The 12626-nt window shown below is 42.5% G+C and overlaps 1 protein-coding gene across 1 annotated transcript in view; it reads right to left on the minus strand.

Annotated features, from left to right (window-relative positions):
* Positions 1-2269: 2269 nt before the first annotated feature.
* LOC135879154 (melanopsin-like) overlaps positions 2270-12626 on the minus strand; it is a 62242-nt gene continuing 51885 nt past the window's right edge. The window contains exon 10 of the mRNA XM_065405018.1: positions 2270-2656. Within this exon, the coding sequence (XP_065261090.1) occupies positions 2270-2656 (387 nt within the window). The remainder of the gene's footprint in view (positions 2657-12626) is intronic.

A 12626-nucleotide genomic window follows, 5' to 3' on the forward strand; every position in this document is an offset into this window, starting at 1 on the left:
CATCCTCGGGAGGTTATTTTCTAATGATAACTTGTTAAAACAGTTTCCAAGTTTGTTTAGATTGTAACCTGTGCAGGGCAAGGACTGTCTTTTAATGTGTGTTTGTATAGCGCCTAGAACTATGAGGCCCTGATCCTGACTGGGGCATCTTGACACTACTGTAATACAAGTAATAATTAATACTAATAAGGTATCCTGAGAGTTCTTAATAGCATTTTATAGCATTCAATGTTATTTTAAGTCATGGTAGCACTGTGTGTCCAGTGATAGCACCACATGCACCAAAGAAGTTAGAGAGACCTCTCTAGTTCCCTCAGCTATCCCATCAAGTCTCTCAACATTTCTTACTGACACCTAGCATCATTCTACATGATGCCATTGTGGATGCATTCCAGCGCCCACCTTGATTTGTCAGTTGTGGTTTATACTTTAGTTAACTTACTGTTAACACAGTTGCAAACTAGATTTGGCTTGTTTTTCATTTAAAAAGATAAGCCTCCAAGGTTTCCACATCAGGAGGGGGGGGAAAAAGAAGAAGCAAGAAATAGCTCATAAAAGCTATTAGTGTGTGCATAGAACCGGGAAATGCTCTCAGTATAATGTACAACGCAGTCACTGGAATAAAACAGGACATTTTTATGAAGACTATGAAAACAAATTCTCAAGGTCAGCTGCTTGCTTGACCTGAAGTCTGTTAAACAAATTATGTTCTGTTACACCAGTAACTATTTTCTTCAGTGGAGTTAAACCCACATAACAGAGAGCAGAATTTAGTCCATTGTGTGTCCCACCTGTGGGTGTGACAGACGGAATGAGAAAGAGTTGGAGGATTTGTTTAAAAAAAGAAAAATGGGGAAAGAAACAAAACCACAAGGAACAAAATGCTAAGCTAGGAAGGTATTTTGAACACAAGGAACTAATATGAATCAAAGATGAAAGAAACAAAACCATTATCCACAAGTAAATATGTGATCTGGCATCCTGCAGTAAATCCCACATTTACAGTGGTATAGCCCTATGCTACTATACTCAATCCCCACTGGGGCAGCTGGGAAATGACAGTTGGGATAGGAAGACAAGGTGAGCGAGGTAATATCTTTTATTGGACCAACTTCTGTTGGTGAGAGAGAGAGAAGCTCTCGAGCTACACAGAGCTCTTCTTCAGGTTGGGGTAGGAAGTCCATCTGAGGTACTTTGAAAGGTTGGTCCCTCACAGTAAAGTTTATGCATCCCTGTTCTTTTTTTCACTGGCAGCTGAGAAGAAAAAAAGCTCTTAATACCTGTCCCCCCCTTTGTACGCCACCAACAAGAAAACTGAACTGTAGCAGTTGGTGTTTTATTTTCATCAATGAGTCTTGAAGCCAATTGTGAGAATCCACCCTTTGAATAGGAGTCATTACAGTTCACACATGCTTAAACAATTCTGTGCACCCCAAGATACTCTAAAATGCCTTTAAAATTTGTTTTTGGGGCAGTATAACACCTCTAATCCTGTCAGTAATCTGCTGAATGGGCAGGGTGGCCATTCCTAATACTAGCTGAAATCCAAGCCTCTCTTTCTTACCCTTATTATCTTCTAAACAAATAATCACTTTTGTATTGAGTGATCCATTCATCTAGCTAGTACAGAAAACTTTCTACTAGAAAAAAAAAGACTTGACAAAAAGATATAGGTGCTTCTGATTGTGAGGTTGTATAGAGACTTGCAAGAGAGACTGGTACAGGGTGTCCACATTACTAATCAACTCAGTGGGTGCTGCTATACTGTCTGCCATAATTTTGGGCAGTACTACTTCTGAAGTTCATACTGTCAAGAACAAATTTTGGTGTATGCAGTCACTACATAGCTTATCCTGTGATGACATTCCAGGAACTATTGCCTTCTAGAGATAATAGTATTGGAATGATGTTGAATCATGAAACTGCATCCTGGGCACCCAGGTAGGGAGAAGTATTCATTGGGTGCTAGATATTTCTTTGCTGGCATCCACCCATCTATGTTAAAAACCATGAAGCAGCAGGTTGACTTGAAATACGCCATTCTAGTTTGCTGCCAGATATTCCACTGCTCATTTTAGCAGCACCATTTAAAAGGCTGTTTCAGTGTCTGAAGAGGACTGAACAAAGATGGATTCAAAGACTGCCTAGTGACTATAATACAAATATACAAAAAGTCTGAAGATTTAATCTAGAAGGCTTTAGTTATTTGGTATAATAATGTGGAGAAGCAGCCAAGAAAACAATGACCAGAAAGTTGTCTTTTTTACACTTATGACAGAAACTTCTCAAATGCTTCAAGGAAATCTGTGGAAGAGCTAAGCCCGTCTATGTCCAACAAATTATTCTTGCCATGAAAGTGGAATAAATCAGTCTCTTCCTCCTCTCCATTTTCATGTTCTTCTTGTCCTTCAACGAGGTTGGTCTCGGAAGTAGGAATGACAATGATACGTGGGACTGCAGTACTAATGATGGGGTCCAGGCCTCTGTTTATTTGAGTTTCCCTTTGTGAGGTATCTGAGCCTCTTCCTTTGCTGATGCTGTTCAAGCCAACAGGAAGAGAAGCTGCTTTTAAGGAACTGGTCACAAGTGCTTTAGGGAAATTCTGTAGGACTGACCTCCCAAGCAGCTTCTGTAAGTAGCTGGAGGAGAGCAAAACCTAGGGTAAAAACAACATTAAATCTTTAGTACCATCATTTGACATATAACAATTGTAGGTTATCTCACCCCACTGAAACTAATGTTTGAAATCTCTTGTACCAGTCCATTACATTTTAGGTGCTAGTTCTCTTGAGCTGTTTCCCCATTATTATTTGAGCCACTGCCCCAAAATAAAATCGGTATCATGTGATCAATGTATTAAAATTTACCCAACTGTCACTTTTAGAAATGCACAACATACACAACAAAATACTAAATGAAATAAAGAGATGCATATTTGGTCAAACATTTTCAGAAATGTGTAGGTAATGGACATTATCCCATTTTATGCTATGATCAATGGAGAAGCACATTCTGAAACACATTAAAGCATTATTTATCCATATTAATTTGGAACTGTATTGTACCCATTCTGCCATAAGTTTTTATGGTTACTGGGCTAAATCCTCAGCTGGTGCAAATCAGTACAACTCTGTTGTCTTCCACTGGAGCTACGACAATTTACACCATTTAAGGATCTGACCGACTTCCTGTTTAAAAAAAACAACAAACCTTCCAAGGAAAAAATTTATATATAAAAGGGAGATTTTTTTTCAGGCATCCCAGTAGTAACACAGTATTATGCTGCTGCATCAAAACTCTTCGGGGATGAAAGTAGAAACTTCCATGTGCTCACTCTTCAGAATAAAACTGAGTTTATTTCACAACATTTTCTATTCATTGTGTTCTATACAGGCTCTAATACCGCTCTCATCGCTGTAGTATCAGAGGTTACATCTACACTGCAATAAAAGAACTGGTGCACAGGCCCAGGTCAGCTGAGTTTGGAGCATGTGGCTTGAACTGTGGGGCTAAAAAATTGCAATGTAGATGGTCAGACTCAGGCTGGAGCCTAGTCTCTGAGACCCGGTGGGTGGGGAGGATTTCAGAGCCTGAGCCTAAATGTTTACACAGCTATTTGTAGACCTGCAGCCTCATTCAGCTGAGACAGGCTCTGGGACTTGGTGCTGTGGGATTTTTATTGCAGTGTAGACACCCTCAGGGTTTTAGAATAGCCTTTGCCCCCACCCTTAAGAAAGTTCCAATCCTGCATCAGATGCCTCATACAGGCTTTAAATGTTATTTCTCAAACATTTTAACGCATGAAACCTGTCACATCCTGGAACCTTTTTTCTGTATAATGAACAAAGAAGGATCTCAGATTAGATATTTATATAGTACAGTTTGATTCTTCGTATCTTTATTTTCTTTAAATTCCATTTTCCCTGCCACAACCACAGTAACAATTTCAATAGTTATGTCCTGAGATGTTTCCTATGTACCTTGTCCTCCCAGTAGGTGGCGCTGTAACCATAAGAAATATAGATAGTAACATATTTAACAAAAAATAGGGAAAAGAAAAATAATTCCACTTCTTTGGCTTCAGAAGCTCTTAACTTTCTATTCACTCTGATCGATCTATAATTTCATGATGACTATTTTAGTTTACCTAGGACTCTCAAAAGATCAATCCAATCATCATCAGGAGTATAAAAATCAACCACCACCAACACGAATGCTTTAAAAAATGTAAATAACAATAAAGCAAGTTTTTGTAATCAGACTAATATTTTTTAAGTAAACAGGTTTGTGTTCTTTTGGGAGAACATGTAAACCCTTTAATTAGCTCATCCGAAGAAACAGGCGGGAGAGAAAAAGACAGAGAATGTCCTTTTGAAAACCTATTTTATTTCCTTTTTTTCTCATAACTAGGAGCCAGAGACTCCTGAGTTCTAAACCTGGCTCTGACAATGACTCCCTCAGTGACCTTGGACATGTGGCATAACCCCTCTTCCTCAGTTTTCCCATGTCCAAAATTATGGCAATCCCTCACAGGAATGCTGTGAAGATTAGTTAGTAAATGTTTTCACGACATTCTGAACATGGAAAGCATAAGAACATAAGAACATAAGAAAGGCCGTACTGGGTCAGACCAAAGGTCCATCTAGCCCAGTATCTGTCTACCGACAGTGGCCAATGCCAGGTGCCCCAGAGGGAGTGAACCTAACAGGCAATGATCAAGTGATCTCTCTCCTGCCATCCATCTCCATCCTCTGACGAACAGAGGCTAGGGACACCATTCTTACCCATCCTGGCTAATAGCCATTTATGGACTTAGCCACCATGAATTTATCCAGTCCCCTTTTAAACATTGTTATAGTCCTAGCCTTCACAACCTCCTCAGGTAAGGAGTTCCACAAGTTGACTGTGCGCTGCATGAAGAAGAACTTCCTTTTATTTGTTTTAAACCTGCTGCCTATTAATTTCATTTGGTGACCCCTAGTTCTTGTATTATGGGAATAAGTAAATAACTTTTCCTTATCCACTTTCTCAACATCACTCATGATTTTATATACCTCTATCATGTCCCCCCCTAGTCTTCTCTTTTCCAAACTGAAGAGTCCTAGCCTCTTTAATCTTTCCTCATATGGGACCCTCTCTAAACCCTTAATCATTTTAGTTGCTCTTTTCTGAACCTTTTCTAGTGCTAGAATATCTTTTTTGAGGTGAGGAGACCACATCTGTACACAGTATTCGAGATGTGGGCGAACCATGGATTTATATAAGGGCAATAATATATTCTCAGTCTTATTCTCTATCCCCTTTTTAATGATTCCTAACATCCTGTTTGCTTTTTTGACCGCCTCTGCACACTGCGTGGACATCTTTAGAGAACTATCCACGATGACGCCAAGATCTTTTTCCTGACTCGTTGTAGCTAAATTAGCCCCCATCATGTTGTATGTATAGTTGGGGTTATTTTTTCCAATGTGCATTACTTTACATTTATCCACATTAAATTTCATTTGCCATTTTGTTGCCCAATCACTTAGTTTTGTGAGATCTTTTTGAAGTTCTTCACAATCTGCTTTGGTCTTAACTATCTTGAGTAGTTTAGTATCATCTGCAAACTTTGCCACCTCACTGTTTACCCCTTTCTCCAGATCATTTATGAATAAATTGAATAGGATAGGTCCTAGGACTGACCCTTGGGGAACACCACTAGTTACCCCTCTCCATTCTGAGAATTTACTATTAATTCCTACCCTTTGTTCCCTGTCCTTTAACCAGTTCTCAATCCATGAAAGGACCTTCCCTTTTATCCCATGACAGCTTAATTTACGTAAGAGCCTTTGGTGAGGGACCTTGTCAAAGGCTTTCTGGAAATCTAAGTACACTATGTCCACCGGATCCCCCTTGTCCACATGTTTGTTGACCCCTTCAAAGAACTCTAATAGATTAGTAAGACACGATTTCCCTTTACAGAAACCATGTTGACTATTGCTCAAGAGTTTATGTTTTTCTATGTGTCTGACAATTTTGTTCTTTACTATTGTTTCAACTAATTTGCCCGGTACCGACGTTAGACTTACCGGTCTGTAATTGCCGGGATCACCCCTAGAGCCCTTTTTAAATATTGGCGTTACATTAGCTAACTTCCAGTCATTGGGTACCGAAGCCGATTTAAAGGACAGGTTACAAACCTTAGTTAATAGTTCCGCAACTTCACATTTGAGTTCTTTCAGAACTCTTGGGTGAATGCCATCTGGTCCCGGTGACTTGTTAATGTTGAGTTTATCAATTAATTCCAAAACCTCCTCTAGTGATACTTCAATCTGTGACAGTTCCTCAGATTTGTCACCTACAAAAGCCAGCTCAGGTTTGGGAATCTCCCTAACATCCTCAGCCGTGAAGACTGAAGCAAAGAATCCATTTAGTTTCTCCGCAATGACTTTATCATCTTTAAGCGCTCCTTTTGTATTTTCATCGTCAAGGGGCCCCACTGGTTGTTTAGCAGGCTTCCTGCTTCTGATGTACTTAAAAAACATTTTGTTATTACCTTTGGAGTTTTTGGCTAGCCGTTCTTCAAACTCCTCTTTGGCTTTTCTTATTACACTCTTGCACTTAAGTTGGCAGTGTTTGTGCTCCTTTCTATTTGCCTCACTAGGATTTGACTTCCACTTTTTAAAGGAAGTCTTTTTATCTCTCACTGCTTCTTTTACATGGTTGTTAAGCCACGGTGGCTCTTTTTTAGTTCTTTTACTGTTTTTCTTAATTTGGGGTATACATTGAAGTTGAGCCTCTATTATGGTGTCTTTAAAAAGGGCCCACGCAACTTGCAGGGATTTCACTTTAGTCACTGTACCTTTTAACTTTTGTCTAACTAACCCCCTCATTTTTGTATAGTTCCCCCTTTTGAAATTAAAGGCCACAGTGTTGGGCAGTTGAGGTGTTCTTCCCACCACAGGGATGTTGAATGCTATTGTATTATGGTCACTATTTCCAAGCGGTCCCGCTATAGTTACCTCTTGGACCAGCTCCTGCGCTCCACTCAGGATTAAATCTAGAGTCGCCTCTCCCCTTGTGGGTTCCCGTACCAGCTGCTCCATGAAGCAGTCATTTAAAGTATCGAGAAATTTTATCTCTGCATTTCGTCCTGAAGTGAAATGTTCCCAGTCAATATGGGGATAATTGAAATCCCCCACTAGTATTGGGTTCTTAATTTTGATAGCCTCTCTAATTTCCCTTAGCATTTCATCATCACTATTACTGTCCTGGTCAGGTGGTCGATAATAGATCCCTAATGTTATATTTTTACTAGAGCATGAAATTTCTATCCATAGAGACTCTATGGAACCTGTGGATTCGCTTAAGATTTTTACTTCATTTGAATCTACACTTTCTTTAACATATAGTTAAAGGAAAGCATGAAGTATTAATATTGGCTTTCCTAAAATAATTGCAATAATGATTATAAAAATTGCAATAATGATTATAAAAATACTTAGTGAGAGATAGAAAGGAAGTGGTTAAAGAAAAATAGAAACCCCTCTCTGGCAAGGAGAAGGAACATTAAAAAGAAAAATATAATGAATACTTCACTCCTTTGGATATTTCTGTGAAAACTGATATAGCTCAGGGCAGAGAACAAGTCTTGCTCTTTGTTTTATAAAGCATCTTGTACATTTATGGTAATATATACATCTTTATATTATTAACCTTGAGTGTCTTCTTAGGTCTCCTCCTCTCAACATACATTAAGTGTCTTTCTTCTATTGGAGGTATTTCTCTAGCACTGATAAACCATAGTACTTAAGCTCATAACATTAGTACACTGCAACACGATGGCCAAGTGTATCTTTATCTCCTTCTAGTGGCTGGACTATGTACAAAGAAGTTTTCTGAATTTGCTAAAGCCTCCGAGCTGATGAACTAGGTTCTTTAGCTCAAACTGTTGATGCTCATGCTTTTAGATCATGACAAGATATTTAGATCATGACAAGATATTGTAAGATATTTCACGTTTGAGCAAAAGATTTTGCATTTGTGGGAATGGGATAGGACAGGTTTGATGCTATTGTCCATCTCTCCCTCCCTTTGGGTATCACATTGGATGCCTATAGCTTATGCTATAACATAAGAATATATTCCAATTCCATAGACAGGAATTAATAATTTTAATTTAATTATAATGATTTCTGCAGCTACAGTGATGGTCATTTTAAAGGGATGCACTCAAAGTGGACAAAACCAGAATATGACACTCCCTAAATGAACACTTTAAGGATCCCTGACACAGAAGAAAAGTCCAGTTCTCCAAACTGGGCCAGCTAGAGAATTAAAACTCCAGCTCCCCAGCTGCATAAGCCATTCACCCCACATCAGAGCTCTGTGTTTGTAGTGAATATGGTTGTGTGCGCACACGGCACCATCTCCCAGGATGGTGGGCCTGCCTTGCTCCTGTGAGCAGGCTGCTTGTTACAAATAACAGGGATCCTGCTCTTTAAAGTGCTAGGACAGCAGAATTCTTGTTAATTTCAACCCCTGTAGACTCACAATAATGTAAAGAGCAGGGAGAACAGAAGAACGGTTTAATGGGGTGATAACAAAGACATTAGCGCCAGCAAGATACCTTGCTGAACGATAGCACTGTGTCAGTCCTTGTCTTTGAAGGCTCATGGCCTTGTTAAAAAAGTACCATTTGGACTAGTGTTAAAATATGGACCTTCAGTATGCCTATATGTCGTCTACACTCAGTATACATTATTGTTTCTCTGCCACAGGCATTTCTGTAGTGCCCATCCCCATTGTATCTCAGCTAACAATCAACAGAGAGTCCTGTGGCACCTTTAAGACTAACAGATGTATTGGAGCATAAGCTTTCCAGCCCACCTGCAATTTTGCATTAAGCAATCTTGATCTGAATCAATTTACGAAGAAGATATCATAGGATACAGCTAACAATATTTGCCTTTTAATCTACAGATATATAGGTACAGTAGATATTGCTCTCTTTTGGGAGCGTAGGTGTGCAAAGCAGGTATGGGACTGCCCTGTGAGATCATCGTAACGGTCTGAATTTTATGATTAGAGCCTCATTTCACGCTACCAACATAGTCACTGTCACATGACACATCACTTTCCTGGACCAGAGGAAAAGCTCTCTGTGGCTCGAAAGCTTGTCTCTATCATCAACAGAAGTCGGTCCGATAGAAGATACTACCTCACCCCCCTTGTCTTTCACATGTTTTAGTGTCATTCTAGATTTGATGTGTAATCATGTCAGTCCATTGCCATAGGCCATTAGTCTCATCACTCCCAGGTGCTAACACAGAAAGCACACTCTCCCAACATGCTGGGAGCTCTGGGAGGCGTTGCCCCTGGGGTGGTAATTAGCTGCCACACTCTGGCCTTGGCTATATGTCAGCAGCCCACCTGCAATTTTGCATTAAGCAATCTTGATCTGAATCAATTTATGAAGAAGATATCCTAGGATACAATAAGTTTCCCGATCTTGACAGGATGGGCAGTTTGTTTTTTTTGTTTTGTTTTGTTTTAACGTGGAGCAGAGGAAAAGTGAGATTATTCTCTGCCTCAGAAACTTTACTATATTGATAAATACATGGACAAAATGATCCTTGACCTGACTCCAACTCACAGCAAGATCAACAGTAGGTTTAAAGTATTGCAACCAAAATCTGTTGTAGACAATTTGGTCATGCTATCTAGAAGTCTAAAGTAAATGCCTAAAAGGTCAACTTTGTGTTTTTAGGGCAACCAGAAGACCTGATGTTGAAGTGCTCTCATTGATCTTGACAAGAGGATACATGCTGGAAGCTATCGAGATATGCTTGTGCATGTAAGCAGCACAAAGAAGAACTTCACACCCTGCACCTGGGACACTCAATGTGAATATTGTGAAAGCGCCTATCTGCAGCATTATAAACCACATATGTCAGTGAATAGTACTGAGAGCAATAGAGTGCAGGAACCCAATCAAGGGCTACTTATCAAAACTACTGGACAGCCATCCTTTGAGGACAGTGTGGCCAAGTTACAGTCATTAAAATAATGAATTACTATGGGTCAAAATGTCTATGAAGAAAACCTCAGATTTCTTCCCCTCCACTTCTCCCTCAGGAAAAAAAAAAAAGGAGAGAAAAAAAAAAGAAGAGATTGAATTTGGAGTTGGGGGTGTCTGGAGGGAATCCCCTAACTCTTCTTCATCTCCACTGTCTTAGGCGTTATGTCCAGACATGGATTTAGCAAGGGAGCTCTGCAGCAAGGTGAGGTCACCCAGTTTGGGTCCATTCCTGCCAGCAGGAACTGGACATTTCAGGCACCCAGCCTTGTGACTGAGGGTTAGACGGAGACTTCACAGTCAGGGCCCTTTCCCCACTTTCTTCTGCACAGAGGGTGTGAGCCTCTACTATTTCCATGGCTTCCAAAGCCAAGGCCTAAATATAGCACCTCTATATGAAACACTAGCTGCCTTCCTCACCAAGAGACAGGAACAAACTGGAGGTCTGGGCACAGAGGGCCAAATCCTCAACTGTTGTATATCAAAGTAGCTCCATTGATTTAAGCGGAAATATGCCAATTCACACCAGGTAAGGGTGTGGCCCAGGGTGCATGACAGAGGTGGGATTTGGCACCAAATCTCTTGTTCCCAATAGGTCCTTCACGGACACCTGAAGAGCAGACCTACTCATTGTCCATACTGGCTCACCAAGCTACAGAACGCTGGCCTAAGTGGTGGCACGTGATCTCTGTCATCATTGTCTTTTTTTTGGTTTTAAAGTAATGAAACTGATTGATGTGACTTTTGCAGTGGCACTACCTGGAGTGAAAAAGTGAGGATTATTCTGTCAACAGAACAGGGCCGGCTCTAGGTTTTTTGCCGCCCCAAGCAAAAAAAATTTTGGCTGCCACCCACCCCCAGCCCTGGGCTCTCAACCCCCCCCACCAGTGCCCTCCCTCCCCCTGCACTTCCTGCCGCCTCAGCGCTGGGCTCTTCTCCCCCCCCCCGCACCGCCTGCCACCCCAGCCCTGGGCTCCCCCCCACCAGTGCTGACTCCGGCCGCTCCCCCCTCGCCTCCAGCCGGTCCGGCGCTGGCAAGGTCGGGGTAAGCAGCGGGACTCCCGGGCTGCACCTCAGCCCAGGGTCCCTCCAGCCAGGGCTCCCGCCTCCAGGACTGGCTGGGACCTGGGAGGGCAGAGCCGGGGGGACCGCCCTGGCAGGGGCCTGAGGAGCCGGGGCAGGGCAGCCCCAGAGGGAGCGGAGCCCCGGAGAGCGGGACGGCGCCCGGGCCCCGCATGGCAGCACCCCGCCCTCTATGGCCCCGCTGCTGCTGCTTCTGGCCACCCTGCCGCAGCCCCTGGGTGGCTTGGGCCGCTTCACCCAGCCCCGGCTGCGGCGCTGGGGGACGGCCGCCCTGCGGCACCTGCAGGCGGCTCCATGTGCTCCGCGGGGCGGCCCCCCGCCACAGTGTCCCCCGCTCAGAGCCCGCCCGGCCCAGCCACAAGGTGCAGGCGCTGCTCCCCCGCGGCGCGAACCTCAGCGGCCCCAGGGCGCCCCCCGCGCACGATGCGCTGCTGCTGCCAGGGCCGGCTCTAGGCTTTTGCCGCCCAAAGCAACAACAACAAAAAAGATGTCCGGAATGCCGCCCCTGAAAATGTGCTGCCCCAAGCATGTGCTTGGTTTACTGGTGCCTAGAGCCGGCCCTGAACAGAAGAAGGTATCACAGCACACTAAATTATTTAATTTACCTTGCCCAAGATTCCATAAAGCATTAATGTTACTCTGCAGCCAGCAGCAATGTTTTATTGGGCCAGATTCCCATTTACATTAAGGCCCCTTTACACTACCCTAGCAGTGTAAAAGGTCTTAAAGTAGAAACAAACTGCATTTACACTCACTTTAAGTCCATTTTACATTGCTTGAGCAGCATACAGGGGCCACAAATGTGAATGAGGATGAGGCCCATTATTTATACAGCAGCCACGGTGTGGTGGATGCTTTCACAGATGAGAGTGGAGGTCCATGCCTCAGAGAACATGCAACCTAAACAGATAGCACATAGATGAAGTGCAGAGATGGGATCCAAAAGCACGCACTGACAATACTGTACAACTTGTCAGTGACGCAATCATTCTAACGCTGTTTTTTTGCTTTTTTCAAAAATTATTTTCTACTGCCTGCTTTGTTAACGCTTTATAAAGGGGAGGACTAAGGTTTTCCAGGCCTTGTGGAAGAAGCGACATGAAAGAGACACCTGAAGGACGAGTGAGTGGATGCATTCAGGAGTAGGGAGAACAGTTTGCTGTGATTCCCGGGATAGCTTCTCACTTAAACTATGCTGTCTCTAGAAAAAGAACCAGAGATCCAGAAGGCAAGAAAGGTGACACTTCTTGTGGTGTATTGTTAGTTCAGTTAGACATGTCGTAGGTACCGCCATGAGGAGCTGGGTACCTACAAACCTGGGAGTACTAGTAGGTTGGGTATTGAGAGTCTTATGCCTTTGTCTACTGAAGGTGTAGCGTTGGCATATTTTTCCATGTGATTCACAGCAGTACTATATGTGGAAGTCCAGTGATACTGAAGTATTGGCAAGAGCTGATTCAGGGGTGATCTGAGGTCATCTTCC

This window comes from Emys orbicularis, chromosome 5 (genome assembly GCF_028017835.1).
Source record: "Emys orbicularis isolate rEmyOrb1 chromosome 5, rEmyOrb1.hap1, whole genome shotgun sequence".
Lineage (NCBI taxonomy): Eukaryota > Metazoa > Chordata > Testudines > Emydidae > Emys > Emys orbicularis.